At 48.7% G+C, this 21576-nt stretch overlaps 1 protein-coding gene across 1 annotated transcript in view; it reads right to left on the bottom strand.

Annotated features, from left to right (window-relative positions):
• The window catches only part of SOGA1 (suppressor of glucose, autophagy associated 1), a 79365-nt gene that overhangs the window by 14902 nt on the left and 42887 nt on the right, over positions 1 to 21576 (bottom strand). The window contains exons 5-11 of the mRNA XM_047771144.1: positions 19458 to 20645; positions 16620 to 16766; positions 12429 to 12554; positions 11049 to 11279; positions 4424 to 4528; positions 3230 to 3397; positions 751 to 1002 (exon numbers count right to left, since the gene is read on the bottom strand). Of these exons, the coding sequence (XP_047627100.1) occupies positions 751 to 1002; positions 3230 to 3397; positions 4424 to 4528; positions 11049 to 11279; positions 12429 to 12554; positions 16620 to 16766; positions 19458 to 20645 (2217 nt within the window). The remainder of the gene's footprint in view (positions 1 to 750; positions 1003 to 3229; positions 3398 to 4423; positions 4529 to 11048; positions 11280 to 12428; positions 12555 to 16619; positions 16767 to 19457; positions 20646 to 21576) is intronic.

The following is a 21576-nucleotide window of genomic DNA, read 5'->3' as shown; positions in this document are numbered from 1 at the left end:
TATTATGATTCAATGAACAATTTTTTAAAAAATCTCTGAATATAAATTTAAATAGCAAGAAAGGGAGGGAGAAGGCTAGAATATGCTTTTGCAATATTTGACTCATATAAAGATGAAGTCCTGATTTGACTCATACAAAGATGAAATAGAGGAGTTCTTTTGTGGTACAGTAGGTTAAAGATCTGGTGTGGTCACTGCAGTGGCGTGGGCTGCTGCTGTGGCATGGGTTCAATCCCTGTCCTAGGAACTTTCATATGCTATGGGCGCAGCCAAAAATTTTTTTAAAAATTAAAAAAAAGAAAAAGAAGAAAAAAGAGGAAAATCACAGAGCATGTTAACTGTAGTGGGGGTGTAATGGTCAATGATTTTTCCTATTTCCTCCTTTTGGTCAGAAGACGCCTGCCTTAGTTCTTCTCTCTTGGTTCTGGGGTTTTGGCAGGCTCTAGATGTGGGCAAATGACTCACACATGGTTGATCAGAGCCTTGTGGAAAAGGAAAACTCTCCACTGCAATTGCTAAGCTGTGAGGATACAAAACACAAAACAGAGGCCATAGTTGAGGACAGCTTGCTTCAGAACAAAACACAGAGGAAAGCAAGCCTTTGAGACTGGCAGAGAGAAAGACCTGGTCTCTATTGCAGTCTCTGAGCACATGCATCCAGTTATACCTGAAGGAGTAATCCTGGTCTGCGCCTAGAACAACCACCACGCCCCTGTGGCTCAAGCCAACTAGGGCTGGGAGAGGCCTCACCTGGCTCAGACGGTTCTGCAGCTCCTTTACCTGCTGCTCCACCTGCTGCTTCTCACCCTGAAGCCGCTCCACCAGCTGAAGCTTTTCCTGGCCCCAGTTGTGCTCGCTAATCTGCAGTTGCCGCGTCAGCTCCATGACTGCGCTGTAGGACTCAGCCAGGAGGTGCTGTTGTTCTTCCCGTTCCCTTTGCAGAGCTGCCTTCCAGTCGGGCCCCACCCGATCCCCAGCCCCCTTCCCAGTCTTCAGCTCCATCTGCGGAAGGAAGAGCAAACAGGGCGGCTCATACCCTTCCCCTCTGCCCTTCTCCTTCCTTCCCTCCCGGCACCAGTGGGGGACAGGGGAGGAAGCTCTCCTTAGAAGACCCCATACTCAGGAGCCTTTGCTGACTTCCTCAGAACTATAAACTTTTCTCATAATTAAGACTCGTGCAGGAGTTCCCATTGTACCTCAGAGGTTAGCAAATCTGACTAGCATCCATGAGGACACAGGTTTGATCCCTCTCGCTCAGTGGGTTAAGGATCTGGTGTTGCCGTGAGCTATGGTGTAGGTTGCAGATGTGGCTTGGATCCTGCGTTGCTGTGGCTGTGGTGTAGGCCGGCAGCTACAGCTCCGATTCAACCCCTAGCCTGGGAACCTCCATATGCCGAGTGTGCAGCCCTAAAAAGAAAAAGAAAAAAAAAAAAAGATTTGTGTGGTGCAGTTTACACACACCATGCTCCACGCCAGGGGCTTTTCGGGCATTATCTGAGTCCTCAAGAAAACTCATGAAGGTAACTACCATTTTTTTTTCTTTCTTTTTGTCCTCCCTTTTTGGCTGCATCCACAGTATGTGGAAGTTTCTAGGCTGGGGATCAACCTGTGCCAAAGCAGTGACCTGAGCCATGGTGAGGGACAACACTGGATCCTTAACCTGCTGAACCACCAGGGAACTCTAGTGATGACCGTTTTCAGTATTTGACAGAGGAATAAGATGTTTAAAGAGGAGTTCCCGTCGTGGCGCAGTGGTTAACGAATCCGACTAGGAACCATGAGGTTGCGGGTTCGGTCCCTGCCCTTGCTCAGTGGGTTAACAATCCGGCGTTGCCGTGAGCTGTGGTGTAGGTTGCAGACGCGGCTCGGATCCCGCATTGCTGCACCTCTGGCGTAGGCCAGTGGCTACAGCTCCGATTCGACCCCTAGCCTGGGAACCTCCATATGCCGCGGGAGCGGCCCAAAGAAATAGCAAAAAGACAAAAAAAAAAATGTTCAAAGAGGTTATTTGTCCCAGGTCACATAGCTATAAAACAGTAGAGGTTCCTAGTTCTTGCTTCTTAGGATATTTCAACTCTTACCTGGTATTTACTAGGGTTTTTAGTGGGGGACATGCACACAGTTACATAAAGTATGTGTGCAAGAATCACCCCAGTGTGACAGCTTTCTTGACTCCAAACCTTGGGGGATGGACAGAAGGTAAATGTGCAATCTCAAGAATCCATGCACCCCACACCCCCCAGGCTGTGGTCATGTCCCCAGGGAGAGGCGAACCTGGAATGGCTGGGGTTGGGGGAGAACAGGAGCAATGAACACTGTGGAATGTGCGGATGGGGCAGGAGCCATGAGATCTGCAGCGGGGATTGGGAGGAGAGAGTGCTGGCACCTGGAAGCCAGGAGTCTGAGCATTGGGAAGAATGTGGCACCATGGTCATGAGGAGCCAGGAGAGCAGAGGTTTGGGGAGCAAGGGTCAGGTCTGCTACCTACTACTAGCTGGGTGACCTTGGGGAAGAAATTTAACTCCTCTGTGGTTGTTTTGTCACTTGTCCAAAAGGGATCAGTATACCCACCTCTGAGGGGTCCGTGATGCCTGGGAAGGCTGCCTGCATAGGGGCAGGATGGGGGAAGCTGGGCTCTGCAGAGCTATGGCATAGGGGAGGGGTGGAGAAAGCCCACCCTCTCACTTCTCAGACCAGAGTTGGGGGAAAGAAACCTGCCTCCAGGCACACAGCAGAGACCAAATACCCAGGGTTCCTGGTTAAGGCTCCTTTGATCATCTGGGTTGTAAGGAAGGGAGTTGCCCACTTTGGATGGAAGGAACAAAACAAGCCAGGTATCAGGAGGTTAGGGGGATCCTTCTGAGGACACAGGCAGCAGAAGGCTGGGTGTGAGGATAAGGTTGTCACCAGGTGCAGACAGGCATTTAAGTGTTCTGGCCTCACCTGCGAACACATGGTGTGGCAGAGGTGCCTGAAATGCCCCCATGCTCCCTTGTCAATCCCTCAGCTGCCTTCCCTGGCCCAGGCACCCTCAGTCCCCACTGTTTCTGGTACCCTTGCTGTGTGACTCTAGGCAAGTCTCCCACCCTCTCTGGGCCACGAGGGAGGTGAAGAGGTTCCCATGCTTCTAGGAGCATGGCTTGGGCATCTTTCTCTCTAGTCTGACAGCTGAGGCCCTAGCCGAGAGGGGAACAAGGTGGGGGATGTCTCTAACAGGTAGGAGACTCACCGGGGTGATATGGCTCTTAAGCTCTGCTCGCTCTGTCTCCCAGGTGGCCTTGGCCTTTGCAAACTGTTGCTGAAGCTCAGTCAGACCTCGGCGTTCATCCCGGAGCAGCCAGCATAGCTCCTTCAGCGTCACCTTCATGTCGGCCAGTGTCTTGATGTACTCGTTGGGCTACAGAGGGGGGCAAGGCCTGGGTCAGGAGCTTTCAGAGCAGTGAGGAAGGGAGGCTGGGCTGGGAAGTCACCCAGAGTCCAGCCTGGGACTCCACCAGGCTTCAGGCAAGTCCCATGACCTCTCTGGGTCATCTCCCCACAAAATAGGCCTAACAAGCCCAGTCCTGACTACCGCCTAGGCTGACATGCATCCCAGCCTCACATAAACACAAAATTCTGTAGTTACAACAAGTATTTAGCCTGAATATGAGCTGGAGCCTGGCATCCCTGAAGCTCTGCAGCAGCTGAGCCTGGGTCTTTCTCTTTGTCCAGGATCTGCCTTCTCTGACCCACCACAGGCTAGATGGGGAGTCTGAACCATGGAGCCTGACTGCCTGACTCAGGCCCAATCTTCTTCCCTGGGTCCTGCTATCTGGCTCTGTTTTGCTCCCTCCATCCAAACTGGGCAGCACCCTTCCTTACCCACCTATAACCCAGCTTATTGTGGGTGACTCTGGGAGCCTGACTCCACTGCTCCACTTCCTCATGGCTTGACACGACGGTTTCTGATCCTCAGTCACAAGGCCCTTCTTCATACAAGTCAGTCCAGCCTGATGTCCTTACCCCTACTATGTACATCCCAAGCTGAAGACAGTCTCAGAATACCTTGGCACACCTCTGCACATATAGTTCTCTTGGTACTGAATGGCCTTTTCCCCATTCTGTATTAGGCAAGCTCCTATACATCCTTCAAAGCCCACCACCTATGACCCCCTTCTCTGTAATACCATCCCCTACACTCCAAACAGAATTAACTGCTCTCTCACCTGTGACCCCACACAGTCCATCATCTGACCCTCTATCACTGCTCTGGGGTGACCTACATACCCCATAGCACTGAGCAACTGGGGCCAGTGATCAGGCAATAAGCCTCTGCAGTCCTAGTGCCTGATAGGACTGAGGTCAGAGAAAGCAGCAAGATGTGATCACACAACACAAAGGAACAAATGAAAAGGACAGGACTGGAAATGGGCTGAGAACGCACCGTGTTTTGGGTCCAGCTGTCCCCTGCGCAGGTCTTATTATCAGAATGTTGGGCATTTATTTCCTCTTCTTCCATCAGCAGGTACAGCTCCTTCATGCTATTTACCTGTTTTTTAAAAACCACACTCAACAGGGGGTGGGAGGGCATCATGCCTGGGGAATGTGACCCTCAGGGGGAGGGGATACAGGCTAGTGGCCCAGATGGAAAGGAGGTTACATAGCCAGGTGGGAAGAAAGAAAGGGGGTTTATGGAGCAGGATGGACCAAAGGCACCCCAGCTTGGTGCTAACTTCCCTAATTTTAACTTTGACCCCTGGGCACCATCCAAGCCAAGGGGCACAGCTGGAGAGTCAGGCCCTTCTGGCTCATACCACCTCTTCTGCCCCAGGGACCACGAGACACCCCTGAGAACTACTCAGAAATAGCTAGGTTGTCAAGCAGGCACTGTGGTTGGAATAAAAGGGCTGCAAGGCACCCTCGTAATTATAGATAAGGGCAAACAAACAAAGGTTTGAGTGGACAGAAGGGAGCCTTCCTGGGAAGGGTTTTGTTTTGTTTTGTTTTGTTTTTTGGCTGCATCCATGGCATGTGTAAGTTCTGGGGCCAGGGATGCAACCTGTGCCACAGCTGTGACCTTAGCCGCAGAAGTGACAATGCCAGATTCTTAACCTGCTGGGCCACCAAGGGATTCTGGGCAGAAGTCCAGAACCAGCCCAGGAGACCAGAGTCTAGTTCAGGATGGGGATGAAGAAGAAGCCACCTTCTTTTTTTAGTTTGTTTTTTTGTTTTCCATATTCCTGTGGCATATGGAAGTCCCCATGCTAAGGGTCGAATCAGAGCTACAGCTGCCGGCCTACACCACAGCCACAACAATGTGGGATCCAAGCCAAGCCTGCGACCTACACCATAGTTCAACACAACAGGAACTCCCAAGAAGCCACCTTTTAGCTAGGGTGCACATTCATTATTCATTCATTTATTCATTCCACAAATATACACTGAACACCTACCACCTGCCAGGCCCTGTATTTGGAGCTGGGGATACATCAGTGAACAAGACAGACAAAAACCCTGGTCCCCTTGAGCTTCCATTCCAGTGGCAAGAAAACAAACAAATATGTGAAATACATAGAATGTCATTAAATATATGGAATACCCCATAATAATAGGTACTATGGGGGAAAAAAAAAAAAAAGCCAGGAAAGGAGCTAGGATGTGTTGCACTTGGTGGTCAAAGAAAGCCTTAGAGAGAAGGTGATATTTGGGCAAAGTTCCAATGGAGGTCAAAGAACAAACCATGTGAAAACCTGCAGGTTGAGAATTCCAGGTTAAGGTCACGGCAAATGCAAAGGCCCTGAGGTAGGAACATATCTGAGCGTGAGAGCCAGGGAGGAAGTGAGGGGTACAGGAACCAAGGCTGGCTGACCAGGCTTTTGCAGGGACTTCAGCTTCTACTCTGGGTGAAATGGAAGCCAGAGGATTGTACCGAGGAGTGACACTGGCCTGACCTGTAGTTTTACAAGATCACTCTAGCTGCTGTGGTGAGGTACTTTATAGGGCAGCAGCAGAGCTCCATACTGCACAACACCAGAGAGTGCAGCCACATGGAGTATGTGCTGCCCTGTTTTGAATATGAGATGCTTGTCAGAAGGGTGCCAGGGCAGAAGCAGGGAGACCAGTTAGGAGGCTATGGTGATAATCCAGGCAAGAAGCCCTCAGATGGGGCGATGAGGGGGTAGGCAGTGCAATGGATCAGATTCTGTAGATTCAAGATAGATGTGCAACACACAAGAAAAGCCATTTAAGCCAAGTGCCTGGACAAACTCCCCATGGCAGTTAAGTGTATGTAAGGGAGAGACACAGCCTAAAGGCTGAGCCCTGGGGACTGTGACAGTAAGAGGTCAGTTCAGAGAGAAAAGGAGGGTCCATCCTAGGAGACTGAGAAGGAGCAACCAGGGAGGCGGAAGGAAAACAAGACCATGGTGTCCTAGAAACCAGATAAAGAAGGGTTTCCAAGGTCAGGGTCAGGGCAGGCCCTGAGGCTGGGAAGTATGTGGGGGAGCAGGGCCTGTGTGAATACACACTCACTTTTGGGGTATCTATATACACAGGTGCATAATTGTTTCTCCGAAATTCTTTGGGGCCAGATGTGCTTGGAATTCAGAAGTAATCAAGATTTAGAAAGATAGGCGTTCCCATCGTGGTGCAGTGGTTAACAAATCCGACTAGGAACCATGAGGTTGCGGGTTTGGTCTCTGGCCTCGGTCAGTGGGTTAAGGATCTGGCATTGCCGTGAGCTGTGGTGTGGGTTGCAGACACGACTTGGATCTGGTGTTGCTATGGCTCTGGCGTAGGCCGGTGGCTACGGCTCCGATTAGATCCCTAGCCTGGGAACCTCCATATGCCGCAGGAGCAACCCTAGAAAAGGCAAAAAAAAAACAAAAAAAATTTAGAAAGATAATACGGGACCTACGCCGTATATTGTATATCAGCCCCATCTGGTGTAACACCCCATGCGCACAGACAGCAATATTTCCCCTTCAAACAAACATGTGAATGGAATGTGAAATGGGACAAATAAAGGTCTGGCTGCCAAATGAATGTCAGGTCAATTTTTTCCAACTGAGTTAGACACAACAAAAACACCCTTCTTAGAGCTTCTGGATTTCAGAATTGAGGGCAAGAAATCAAAGATCTTTATCTGTAGGAGAATGGGGATAATAATTGTTTCCACATCATAGGGTACGTGTAAAGTGAAATGCAATTATCAACTCAGAGCATTTAACGCAGTGCCCTCAACTATAAATACTCAAAGAGATGAGGTTTATCATCTCTAGCTTTAATTCTGCATGGGCAGAAAATACATATAATCTTTAAAAGTGTGAATGTATGAGACACCAACACCAAATGCTATCATTTACATGTGGAATCTAACAAAAGGACACAATGAACTTCTTTGCAGAACAGATACTGACTCACAGACTTTGAAAAACTTACGGTTTCCAAAGGAGACAGGTTGGGGGGCAGGGGGAAGCACTCAGGGTTTGGGATGGAAATGCCTTAAAATTTGGTTGTGATGATTGTTGTACAAGTATAAATGTAATAAAATTTATCTAGTAATTTAAAAAATATATATTCAGATAAAAAAGTGTGAAAGTACATCAAACTTGTTATTTATATAGTTATGTGTATTTTATTATGTACTTTTTACATGCATTTTTATACACATGGGCTGTAGAGCATACATATGTATATATATATTTTACAATGGGTGTGGTTATGTTTCTTATTAATGATGTCTATTTCAGTAAGTAGGTATATTTCTATTTACTATAGGAATATATATATATATATATTTTTTTTTGGTCTTTTTGTCTTTTTAGGGCTGAACCTACAGTATACGGAGGTTCCCAGGCTAGGGGTGAATTGGAGCTGTAGCTGCTGGCTTATTTCACAGCCACAGCGACGCCAGATCTGAGCTGCATCTGCAACCTACACCACAGTTCACAGCAATGCCGATCTTTAACCCACTGAGAGAGGCCAGGGATCCAACCTGCGTCCTCATTAACCACTGAGCCATGACGGGAACTCCTATACATTGAATTTTCTATGCTTACACCTTATTATTTATTTTCTAAAGTAAGTTTCTATTTCTCTGTTACTTTAGTACATTGAAATGGCTAGGAAGATTTTCACCAAATATGGAGAGTTTGCCTGAGGCAAACTGATTTAAAACACAGGCTATGTGGACTGCAGGCAATTCATTTCTGGGGATGTGGGGAAACATCTTCCTTAGCTGCCAAAATTGGGCTTCAGCTGTGGAAAACAGTATAGTAGTTTCCCCCAAAATTAGAAATAGAACTCCCATTTGATCCAGGAATCCTACTTGTGGGTATATATCCAAAGGAAATGAAATCTGGAGCTCTGTGTGTTCACTGGGGCGTTATTCACAGTAGCCAAGACATGGAAACAACCTAAGTAAGAGGCTGTCTCTGAATGAATGCATGAAAAAAATATGATACATACACATGATGAAATATTATTCAGTCTTAACAAAGAAGGAAATCTTGCCATTTGCAACAACATGGATGAACCTGGAAGACGTTATGCCAAGTAAAATAAGCCAGACGAAGAAAGGCAAATACTACAAGATCTCACTTATATGTGGCATCTGAAAATGTCAAACTCATATGAACACAGAGTAGAATAGTGGTTGCTGGGGGCAAGTGGAGCAGGGAAAAGGAGTTAATAGGTAAGAATTTCAGGTGTTCAAGATGGAGAATTCCGGAGATGGATGGTTTAGTGTACTTAATACTAAATTGTAAACAAAGATGGTTAAAATGGTAAAAAAAATTTTTTGGCCCTGTCCACGGAATGCGGAAGTTCCTGGGCCAGAGATTAAGTCCGTGCCATAAGCAGCAACAAAGCCAGATGCGTAACCCATCAGGCCACCAGGGTAAATTTTATGTTACGTATATTTTACTATAATTTTTAAAAACAAATAAGAGTTTAAAAATCTATTTTAAAAAACCGGGCTTCATGCAGAGGCTTGTGTGGGACTTCCAAACAGGAGGTGTGGTCCCAAAGCAGACAGTGGCTTCCAAGAGGAAGTGTCACAGAGGGTGATGCTTGAGGGGCAGCCATGCTAGGCTTTTGAGCTGCCTCTCACAGAGGTACCTCTGTGTCAGACATTCCCAGGCAAAGGCAGTAGGGAATGTGTCCATCTAATGATGGTCAGTGATTCTCTCCAGAGGCCCCTGGGGAGGAGGCAGGAGGCCTGTGAGAAGCATCATGAGCCCTGATGGGGGTGGGGGAAGGAGATCTTGCTACAGACTCCGGTCTAACAGTATCCCCTGCATCAGGAACATTCAGGCTACTCTGGGGGACTCGGGACAGGGGTACACTGGGACTGCCACTGGCCCTCATTGGCTTTGGAATTGAGTAGCTTGAGTCAGAGAAGGGCCAAGCATGGGCTATACCAGAGGTACCTGTACCTAAAAAGCCAAGGCCGAGGTAAGCAGTGCCACTCAGGTAGATGTGACTGAGGTATGACATCCTTACCTGCCCCCTTCTCTGAGCAATGTTAGCATGCTGATGATGATGGCAGGCAGGGCTTTGAGGACAAAGGGTCCTGCACAGGCTGAGGGACAAATGGGCCATAGGAGTCCTTCCCACACTTCATGCATTCCCAAAGCTCCATTCCTCAACTTTCTTGCCACACCTAATACCACCAGTTCCATCATCAACGTTTCACGTCAACCTACTCTTTCTAGTTAAATAAATATATTTTAAAGGGAAGCTGATACTACTACTAAAATTGGAGAGCTAGTGGCCATTATCATTGTCAAAGATAACATTAACCATAAAATAGGTGTAGGAGTTCCCTTGTGGCCTAATGGGTTTAGGATCCGGTATTGTCACTGCTGTGGCTCAGGTCGCTGCTGTGGCAAGGGTTTGATCCGACTTGAAAACTCCCATGTGCCTCAACATAGCTAAGAAAATATAGTAAGTAAATAAATTTTTAAAAGATAAAAAATAACTAACTTGAGTTCCCGTCGTGGCGCAGTGGTTAACGAATCCGACTAGGAACCATGAGGTTGCGGGTTCGGTCCCTGCCCTTGCTCAGTGGGTTAACGATCCGGCGTTGCCGTGAGCTGTGGTGTAGGTCGCAGACGCGGCTCGGATCCCGCGTTGCTGTGGCTCTGGCATAGGCCGGTGGCTACAGCTCCGATTCAACCCCTAGCCTGGGAACCTCCATATGCCGCGGGAGCGGCCCAAGAAATAGCAACAACAACAACAACAACAACAACAACAACAACAAAAGACAAAAGACAAAAGACAAAAAAAAAAATAGCTAACTTCCCTAAGTGAAAAATAAGCAGCAATAAAGAATGAACTACTTTTACATGCAAAACGTGGATGAATCTCAAAGAATTATATTAAGCAAAAGCCAGACACAAAAGACTACTATATGAGGTTCTAGAATAGGCAAAATTAATCCATGGTGTAGGAAGTCAGAACGGTGCTGACTACCAGGCTGGGCATATTGCCTGGGCCACTGGCAATATGCGCACTGCAATCTGGGAGGTGCTATTCTACGTATCTGCCGGGGGAGGGGGGGAGGGGGGTATGCATAAAACTCCATCGGCTGTACACTTGCGATGTGTGCACTTTACTGTATGTGAGTGATACCTTAAGGGAGTAAAAAATATTAATACATACCATAGTTTACAATATTACATTACAACATAGATTTGCAACAAAACTAGATCATTAAAGGCACTTAGATACTGTTGCTTGCTGAAGACTCAGGTTTGTTAAAAAGGGAAACCAACAAGCACGAAAGACCTACCAGCCCCCAAAGAGACTTTCTCCTGGTGAGGCGGAGACCACGTCTTTCCTCTTTGCCGCAGCATCCCCCGCACCTGCCCCGGCATCCACTAAAGGGATGGTTCTCAACAAACTGAATGAGCCAGTGCATGAAGGATGGAAGCTGCAAGCTGATGGCTCATATCTGAGCCCCAGGGCTATGTCTACCCAGCTGGGTGTCCCTGTGGTCCTCTCTCCCCTACCCCAGTCCCTGTCCCAGCCCTGGTGGGGGTGGAGGGGTAGACACTGGACCGTACCTCAAGGAAGTCATCCCCCTCGTTGGGCAAAACTTTGCCCTGCCTCCAGCGCTTGAGGAACCACCTGAGCTTCATGAAGAGTAGAAGGAAGTTGTGCTTGAACTGCTGGGACTCCTGCACCAACATGTTCTTCTCCTGGCTCCAGAATTTCTGCTCCAGCCTGCGCTGGAGGCTCAGACTCTGCAGCTCAAACTCCCGCCTCAGGAGCGCCCTCTGCTGGTCCTCCTTCAGCTGCGAGGCGGGGACAAGCGTGTGAGCCACCCCATTCCCAGCCTCAGACAAGGAAAATTCTGGTGGTGCCTATTGGTGATCCCTGCCAGGGATTCCACCTCTAGCAGTTTGTTGTGAAATCACTACTTCCCTCCGCTACTCCAGGGAAGAGAAACTCATAGAAACTGCAGCAATTATAGCAACAACCAGTGAAAGAGCTGGGCCTTGAACCTGGTGGCTCTGTCTGATATGACATCATCTAATGAGCACATAGCAGGCACTAATGTTTCACATGAACTCTCATATTTAATGAGTCACCTGGGAGGATGAGCAATGATGGCAGGGAGGGGTGACCCACGTGCAGAGCAAAGGGCATGCTCGGAATGCTGAGAACATCAATACCCAAGAAGCCATGTGGTGTCAAGGCTTAGACGGAGCCCATAACTTGGACTAGAATCCCAGGCCCACCTCGCCCTGCAAATGTAACCCCGGGCAAAGCACTTCAGCCCTCTGGGCATCAGTTTCCCCAACTGTAAAATGAGGACACCTCACAGGGGAAAACCCGAGGATTCAAGGGCATGACAGGAGTTCCCGCTGTGGTGCAAAGGGATCAGCAGCATTTCTGCAGCACTGGGATACGGGTTTAATCCCTGGGGTTGGCTCAATTGGTTGAAGGATCCAGTGTTGCCGTGGGTTTGCAATAGGTCACAACTGCAGCTAGGATCTGATCCCTGGCTGGGAACTCCATAGAAGGCGCCACCAAACAAACAAACAAACAATCAAACAAACGTGATGTGTGGAAAGTGCACTGCAATCCTGTTATACAGTAAGGGCTTAATAGTTTCCTTCTACTAGCAGAACTACCATCTTGATTACCAGCCAGGCCTACAGCCTTCCTAATACAGATTTGGGGGCAATATTTTATGGGTGGGAAACTGAGGCCCAGAGGTGAGGCGGGATGGGCCTGAGGTCACACAGGCAGTCAATGACAAGCCCAGGATTCCAGTCTAGCACAGCTAATGCAGTCCCCAGGGGAGCATGGGGTGGGAAAACACAGGCTTCCCCTGGATGTCTTTGCCTCTGAAGGTCCATGGACCTCTAAGCTTTCTGCCTTCAGTTCAGGGAAGAGGGGCTGCAGCAGGTGAAGGGAGGGCCCTGGGCACCACCCACCTGCACCATTTTCTGGTTGAAGTTGTCAGCCTCTTCCTTCCGTAGCTGCCGTTCCTGGGAGAGCTGCTCTTGTAGGCCCCGGAGGCTGTCGTGGGCCTCAGCCAGCACCAGCTGCAGCTCCTTGATCTGGGGTCGAAATGAGGGACACAGATAATGAGGACGGAGAGAGAAGGAGGAGGGCAGAAGCTGTGGTCAAAGGATGAGGGAGGTGGGGAGCAACAGCAGTAAGTCAAACCTGAGCTGTCCTTCAAGTACAATCCAGGGAGGAGGGCTGTCCCGAACTTGGTGGGTTGCTATGACGATGAAATCAAACAGTGCACATCAAATCTAGCTACTGTTATAATTTTAACTTGATCATTTCTCCCTGAAACTTACTTAAGGAAAATAAATTTGTCTGTGAAAACTAAGTTTAATTCACAAAGATGTTGATCTCATTGTTTGTAATTGTAATCATTTATAAATAACTTAGATAATAAACGATAGGATCAAACAAATGTGTTTAATCAGTCTACTCATATGTAAAAATGCATTCAACTTACACTTAAGGATAGTGTCCTTTATTGTATGTATATTATTATGTTATACTTCAATAGACAGGTAAATATACATACCTCGGTAGAAAAACAAAGACAGAGACACACACGAACTAAAGTTAACTATGTGATAATCTTGTGATGTTGACTTTCTTCTTTATATCTTTATGCTATGCTGCTTAGGGATTCTGTTACAGTTATTTGTTTATAATGACTCTAATAAAATCCTATAAAAATGACAATAAAACTACCTTTTTCAGGGAAATTGTGTTTATAAGGATTTGTAGCTTAACAGGCAAAACAAATCTCTTTTGTTAGAAGTCAGGATGGTGGCAAGATGAGGACTAGAAGGGAAGCTTTCAGGGACAGGTCATGTATTGTTCATTGATCTGCTCGCTGAATACATAAGAGTGTTCAGTTTATGAAAATTATTTAAGCTGTCCACCCACAATATGAGTGCCTTACTGCACTGTTATACTTCAATTAAGATTTCTGGGAGTTCCTAGGAGTTCCCGTCGTGGCGCAGTGGTTAACGAATCCCACTAGGAACCATGAGGTTGCGGGTTCGATCCCTGCCCTTGCTCAGTGGGTTAAGGATCCGGTGTTGCCGTGAGCTGCGGTGTAGGTCACAGACGCGGCTCGAATCCCTCGTTGCTGTGGCTCTGGCATAGGCCGGTGGCTACAGCTCCGATTTGACCCCTAGCCTGGGAACCTCCTTATGCCACGGGAGTAGCCCAAGAAATGGCAAAAAGAAAAAAAAAAAAAAAAAGATATCTGGGAGTTCCTATTGCAGCTTGGCAGGTTAAGGACCTGACATAGTATTTGTCAAGATGTGGGTTCAATCCCTGGTCTCACTCAGAGTGTTAAGAATCTGGTGTTGCTGCAGTGTACGGCATAGGTCTCAGATGCATCTTGGATTTGGTGTTGCTGTGGCTGTGGCATAGGCTGGCAGCTGTAGCTCTGATTTGCCCTCCAGCCCAGGAACTTCTGGCAGGTGAGCCGATAAAAAGAAAAAAAAAAAAAGATTTCTAAAAGTTTTCCTATGATACATTTAACTAATGTCTTAAGAGAACTTTTAGTTGTTTTTAAGGCCATCATTCTTAGTCTTGTCCTGTCATTTCTTGGAGATTACTCTAGAAATGGGATTGCTGAGTCAGACTATTATAAACTTTTTGAAAGATTTTCTTTTCTTTTCTTTTTTTTTGTATTTTTTGCTTTTTCTAGGGCTACTCCCGTGGCATAAGGAGGTTCCCAGGCTAGGGGTCTAATTGGAGCTGTAGCCACCGGCCTACACCAGAGCCACAGCAACTTGGGATCTGAGCCGCGTCCGTGACCTACACCACAGCTCACGGCAACGCCGGATCCTTAACCCACTGAGCAAGGCCAGGGATCGAACCTGTAACCTCATGGTTCCTAGTCGGATTCGTTAACCACTGCGCCACAATGGGAACTCCAAAAGATTTTCTTATATGTACCTTGCCCACTAGGAAGCTTATAGGGATTGCTCATACCTTGCTCATGTAATAAATATGTGGTTCTCTTTGCTTTCACTAATGCAGGGTATTATCAATCTGTTTGGTCCCTTCAAATCTAATAACACATCTTTGTTTGCACTTTCCTTTTTTGGCCATACCCACAGCATGTGGAAGTTCCTGGGCCAGAGATTGAACCCATGCTGCAGTTGCAGCAATGCCAGTTCCTTAACCGGCTGCACCACAAGGGAATATCCTGTTGCATTTTTATTTGCCAATTACTGAGTAAACTGAGTATGGCATTCCTATTGTGGCTCAGTGGTTAATGAACCCCACTAGTATCCATGAGGACACAGGTTTGATCCCTGGCCTCACTCAGTGGGTTAACGATCCAGTGTTGCCATGAGCTGTGGTGTAAGTTGCAAAAGTGGCCTGGATCCTGCATTGCTGTGGCTGTGGCTGGCGACTACAGCTCCAATTGGACCCCTAGCCTGGGAACATCCATATGCCATGGGTGTGGCCATGAAAAGACAAAAGACAAAAGACAACCCCCCCCAAAAAAAAACCCTGAGTATTTTTCATTAAAAAAAGATTTCTAAAAGTACTTTTACTAATAAAGGGAAATTTCTATCCTGTCATGTTAAGCAGTGAAATAAAAAGCAAAAATGTCAGCTCCTACTCCTACGTAAGAAGTCTGCAGGTATGGCAAGATATCCCTCTGGTAAAAAACTAAACATTTATTATCTGGCCAATAATGTGAAAATTTGGCAATGGGAGGCACTCTGGCTTGAGGCATATCCTCTAAGCTATTTTGTATGAAAAATCCTTACGGGCTCAATTCTCTCTGCCATCTCTGATGTTCTCCTTAATCTCAGTGCCCAATGTGGGGCCTGGCATATTATACCTTCTCAATAAAGAGTGGCTGAATTAAACAGTAATTGATTGTATGTAGGAAATTATTTTCTCTGCAGGTGAGCTGGCCTAACTTTTTTTCTCAAAAAGAAGTAAGTAGGCGTGTCCTGGTGGCCTACTGGGTCCAGCATTGTCACTGTGGTGGTGCAGGTTCAATCTCTGGCCCAGGAACTTCTGCATGCCACGGGTGTGGCCAAACATAAATAAATAAATAAAGGGTGAGCTCTTAACACAGTGCTTTGCACACAAATTTTCAAAAAATGCCTTAAATGTTTAAAAAAACAAAACAAACAAAAAAAAACCCCCTGAGAATCCCTTGATTCCCATCCACTCCCCTCCTGGCTGCTAGGAAACTCAGACCACTTAGAGTTCGACGCACCAGCTTTAAGGGCTTCTCCACCTACACAGTGCAAACTGGCCTTTCTGGGACCACAAACTTGCCTTTCCAGGGACGCTATGAAGAAAAGGATGCTCAGGTTGGGCTCTTCACGGGGCTCTCCATGGTTCAGGAGTCTCAGGGAGGCCCCATCCTGTCCATAGGAGCCTCTTCCTGCTTCAGGTTCGTTACAGTGTTGGGGGAGAGATTCAGTAGGTTTGGGAGTGGCTCAGAAGCACCCAGAATTCCTAGAGTCCTAGAAATCCTACAGCTTCCACTGGCTCTGATCCTCCCATGTTACAGACGAGGAAGCTGCAGCCAGAGTAGAGACATGCCCAAGGCCACACAGCCACACTGGAAGGCCCCCTGCGGCCCAGAGATGTGCTGTCATCCTTCTCCTCATGCCTACCCAACACAGATCAGGCCTTAAGCTAAGGTTCTTCATGTATTTAATCTTTTCAACCTTTATTTTAAAGATGAGAAACCTGAGGATCAGAGAAGTAAAGTGACAGTAACAGTTTTACAGCCAGTATATATAGATCCACAATTGGCAGCCAGTCAGTGGGACTGGAGAGATTGCTGCCTTCCTGCTAAAGAAAGGACTGGTTCCATTAAATGACGTAAATTATTAAATTCCCTGTGGAATTTAGTATAGGAAAACAAGATTTCTTATGCTAATTTCCATGGATGAATTCTAAACTTCCTTTTCTCATGCCATGAGAATGGCAAAAACTTCCCTGTTTTCCTTTCAGCCCTTGCTGTCAGGAAGCTTGAAACCAAAGGGACTACTCAAAACCCACATCATCACCAGCTAAGATTCTCCTGGATCACCCCGCTCTTAAGAGGCCTCAGCCCCTTCCTCCTACCCTCCCCGCTGCTTGCTCAGGTTGAGGCCCACCTCAGAGGCATAGGAATCATTGTCTTCAGCTCGGTAAGGTCTGAAGCTCCGGCTGGGGTCAGGCTTAGAGTCCAGGTCGCCAGTGCGGAAGGTCTCTCGTATCCTGGGCTCCCATTCCGGCAGGTCCCTGAAGTCAGGGGGCTGCACCTAGAGGCACGGGCAGAAGAGACTAAAGGTAACTAGCTCCAGACTCTAATAGCAGAACCTTTAGGGAGCTCCCTGATGGTCTAGTGGGTTAAGGATTGGGCACCGTCACTGCTGTGGTGCAGGCTCCACCCCTGGCCCAGGAACTTCCACATGCTGTGGGTTTGGCCAAAAAACCAAAAACCAAAAAAACAAAAAAAGCGCAGCACTTTTAAGGAGTAAGCAGCAGTGAGGACGAGGCTTCATCTTTTTACCTGAGGCACTTCTGAAACTCTTTGAATGACTAAGAATTACTTTTGCAGTAGTGCTTTTCAGGGGGCGGAGGAGACAGACAAGTGCATTTGCCATTTTATTTTATTTTATTTACTTACTCATTTTTTGTCTTTTTAGGCCGGCACCCACAGCATATGGAGGTTCCCAGGCTAGGGGTTGAATCAGAGCTGTAGCTACCAGCCTACACCACAGACACAGCAATGCAGGATCCAAGCCTCCTCGTCTGTGACCTACACCACAGCTCACAGCAACACCGGATCCTTAACCCATTGAGCAAGGCCAGGGATCGAACCTGCGTCCTCATGGATGCTAGGCAGATTTGTTAACCGCTGAGCCATGATGGGAACTCCTGCATTTGCCATTGTAATTTTTTTTTTTTTTTTTGCTTTCTAGGGTCACACCGGCGGCATATGAAGGTTCTCAGGCTAGGGATCTGATCAGAGCTGTAGCCGCCGGCCTACGCCAGAGTCACAGCAACACAGGATCTGAGCTGCGTCTGCGACCTACATCGCAGCTCACAACAACGCTGGATCCTTAACCCACTCAGCGAGGCCAGGGATCAAACCCGAAACCTCATGGTTCCTAGTTGGATTCGTTAACCACCGAGCCATGATGGGAACTCCCTCCTAATATTTCTTTCTTTCTTTTTGTCTTTTTTGCCTTTTCTAGGGCCAATTCTGCGGCATATGGAGGTTCCCAAGCTAGGGATCTAATCGGAGCTGTAGCCGCTGGCCTACACCAGAGCCACAGCAACGCGGGATCCGAGCCGCGTCTGCAACCTACACCACAGCTCACAGCAACGCCGGATCCTTAACCCACTGAGCAAGGCCAGGAATCGAACCCGCAACCCCATGGTTCCTAGTCGGATTTGTTAACCACTGAGCCACGACGGGAACTCCTCCCTCCTAATATTTCTTTTTTTTTTTTTGTCTTTTTGCTATTTTTTGGGCCGCTCCCTCGGCATATGGAGGTTCCCAGGCTAGGGGTCGAATCGGAGCTGTAGCCGCCGGCCTACACCAGAGCCACAGCAACGCGGGATCCGAGCCGCGTCTGCAACCTACACCACAGCTCACGGCAACGCCGGATCGTTAAACCCACTGAGCGAGGGTTGGGATCGAACCCGCAACCTTCTGGTTCCTAGTCGGATTCGTTAACCACTACGCCACGATGAGAACTCCTAATATTTCTAATAGTAGTTTATAAACATCAAGGCTGAAAGTTCATTACTTTTTTTTTTTTTTTTTGGCTCCCCATGGCATACAGAGCTCCCAGGCCAGGCATCAGATCTGAGCCACAGTTGCAAACTAAGCTGCAGCTGTGGCAACGACACATCCTTAAACACACTGTGCTGGTCTGGGGATTGAATCTGTATCCTGGCGCTGTAAACATGTGGCCAATTCTGCTGTGCCACATTGGGAACACCAAGGCAGGAAGTTAGTTCATTACCTTTATTTTAAATTTTTATTTATTTAGTTATTTTTGTTTGCTTTTGCTTTTAAGGGCCACGCGTGCAGCATATGGACATTTCCAGGCTAGGGGGCGAATCGTTGCTGCAGCTGCCGGCCTACACCACAGCTCACGGAAATGTAGGATCCCCGACCCACTGAGCGAGACCACGGATTGAACCCACTTCCTCGTGGATGCTAGCTGGATTCGTTTCCTCTGTGCCACAGATCTCGTCTGATCTTGGAAGCTAAGCAGGGCAGGCCTGGTTAGTACCTGGATGGGAGTTCATTACCTTAAGAAAACCAAGTTTCTTTCCTTTGCACAGGGTCTGATCAAAGCATTTTTTGGTTTGTTTTAAATAATACTAGTTTTAAAATACAAAATTGCAAAAGAAACAAAGGAAAGAAGAAAGAGCAACCTGGCAAAAAACAGGGCCTTGGAATCGATCCTTTTATTTACCAATAGTAAATGAGTAAGTGGACTGTGAAGTATTCACTCCGTGAGATTGCATCATCATGAGAACAAACTATTGCCACCTGAGACAACAAACATCCTGGTGAGTGAGAGAAGCCAGGCAAAGGTGAGTGTGTACTGTGTGATTCAATTTATGCAAAGTTCAAAGACAGACAAAACTGAGTCAAGAGAGGGGTCACCCTTGAGAGTGGGCACAGTGGCTAAAGGGGACCCGAGGGAGTTCCCGTTGTGACTAAGCGGTAATGAACCCGACTAGGATCCATGAGGATGCGGGTTTGATCCCTGGCCTCTCGCAGTGGGTTAAAGGATTCAATGTTGCAGTGAGCAACGAGGCTTGTAGGTAGTGTAGTATGGGTCGTAGACAAGGCTTGGATCCTGCGTTGCTGTAGCTGTGGTGTAGGCTGGCAGCTATAGCTCCAATTCGACCCCTAGCCTGGGAACTTCCATATGCCTAAGAAAGAAAAAAAAAAGGTCATAGGGCCTGTGACTGGGCCATCTTACCTGGAAGTCTGAGCCAAGGTCTTTGGCCAGAAGAATCTCCTTGGAGGGCCCCTGGGAGCCCAAGGAGGGCAGAGCCGAGAAAGGCTCTGGCTGCTCCTTGGTGGGACCCCCGAGGACTGAGTCTGCCTTCCGTGTGAAGGCATTGAGCTCCTGCTGGAGCAAGCTCAGCCTCACCAGGAGAGCGTGGATCAGCTTGGTGTCCCTGGGGCCCTCGCTGTTGTTGTCGGGGGCCTCATGCAGCCGAAAGTCAGCACATTCGTTGTCCAGACACAGACGGAGGCCAGCCGAGAAGCCGTTGGCATCAGCCACCAGGACATCAATGGCCTTGCTGACCAGGACGGCCTGCTCCCGAAGCCCAGACAGCACTTCGGCCTCCCTGGCTCTGCAGAGCCGGGCGGCATGGGGCCCCTGGACCTCGCCAAGGGCAGCAGGCACGCACTGGGCGGAGTCCCCGGCCTCAGCGTCCGTCTCCAGCATCGGCCGTGTGCTCTGGCAGGAGGCAAGGTCGCAGCGCTGCAGGTTGGAGAGGAGCACCCGGTTCTCGTACTGTAGCTTCTTGACCTTGCCGCTGAGCTCGCCGATCTGCAGCTTGGCAGCTGCCAGCTCCTCCTGCGAGGGCTCGCTGAGCACGGAGCAGCTGTCCTCCGACAGCGTCACGTCCAGCTCGTGCTCTGAGCGGTACTTGGCCAGCTCAGTCAGCAGCAGCTTGTTCTGGTCCTCCAGCTCAGCTGAGGAGCGCCGGAGCAGCTCGGCCTCCTCCTCCACGAACTGCAGGTGCCGCCGCAGCTCCGCCGTGCTCTCCCCGCACTCGCCGCCGCCCAGGGCAGAGAAGGCCAGGCGGGCCTCGGGGCCCCCGCAGCCACCGCCACCGTGATCCTTCATGTCGTCCATCTCAGCCCGCAGACCGCGGTTTTCCACCTCCAGCTCCACGATGCGGCGGCTCAGCAGGTTGGCTTCCTCCTCCACCAGCTTCAGATGTACCTTGAGCTCGGTCTCCCGCGAGTGGGGTGCGTCAGCCAGCTCCTCAGCCGACAGGGCGCCGTCCAGGTCCCCATAGAGCGAGCGGTACTTGAGCAGCTCCTCCTTCATGCCGTCATTCTCCTTGGCCAGCTTGGTGAGCTTCTTGCACATGAGGGCTGACTCCTCCTTTGCAAAGTGCAGCTGGCACTTCAGGTCGGCGCTGTCCTCCTGGGGGAACAGATAGACATGACCCAGCAAGATGAGTGTTGGGAGGCTCAGCAACTGCGCTTAAGGGAGCACTAATACATGCTGGGGACACAGCCCTGACCCTCAAGGAGCTGGGGGGTGGGTCCAGAGGGGAAGCAGAGAGGAGGATGTTGATAATGCAGCCAAGATGGGGCGCCACATATAGTCTGGGGAGTCCAGGAGGGCTTCCTAGAGTAGGTGACATTTTGCCAGGGTGACCGTTGCTGCTACTACCACTGACATTGTGGTTTCCTCATCTGAAAAATGGTACAGTGATAACCCCCCTACACAGACCATGAAGAAAATTAGGCAATGTATAATGCCGCAGGAGTTCCCACTGTGGTGCAGTGGGCTAAGAATCTGACTGCAGCAGCTCAGGTTGCTGCGGAGGCATGGGTTCAATCCCCGGCCTGGCACAGTGGGTTTAAGATCCAGCACTGATGCAGCTATGGCACAGGTCCCAGCCACGTCTCAGATTTAATCGTTTTCAGGCCTGGGAACTTCCATATGCTGTGTGTGGCATATGGAAAAAAAAAAAAAAAGTGCCTGATACCCTGACAATCCAGGACCACTAGAGACTAATTGCATCCTTTTTAAAAAAAATATTCCTGGTACATATTACCATGGATATAAGCACTCAGTTCTGTGGGGTACATATTCAGGAGTGAAATTCCTAGGGAGACTAACTATTCTATGCCTGACCTGTGCTACATAAGTACTTTATCTAGCAGAGCCAGTGAGAACCATGGGCTCAGGGGGTAGTCTGTGGAAGTGAAGTAGGCAGCAAAGCTAAGAAAATGAACAAGGGGAGGATGGAGTAGGGAGGGGCGGGCACCCCTGGGGGCTCTTGGGCCACCTGGAGTTAGGCCTGGGGTCTTCAAACTAAAAGCTGCCACTGGGGGCTGCACAGGAG

This window comes from Phacochoerus africanus, chromosome 3 (genome assembly GCF_016906955.1).
Source record: "Phacochoerus africanus isolate WHEZ1 chromosome 3, ROS_Pafr_v1, whole genome shotgun sequence".
NCBI classification, from domain to species: domain Eukaryota; kingdom Metazoa; phylum Chordata; class Mammalia; order Artiodactyla; family Suidae; genus Phacochoerus; species Phacochoerus africanus.
The sequence above is the reverse complement of the archived record's forward strand: the minus strand, read 5'-3'. Positions and strand labels throughout refer to the sequence as shown.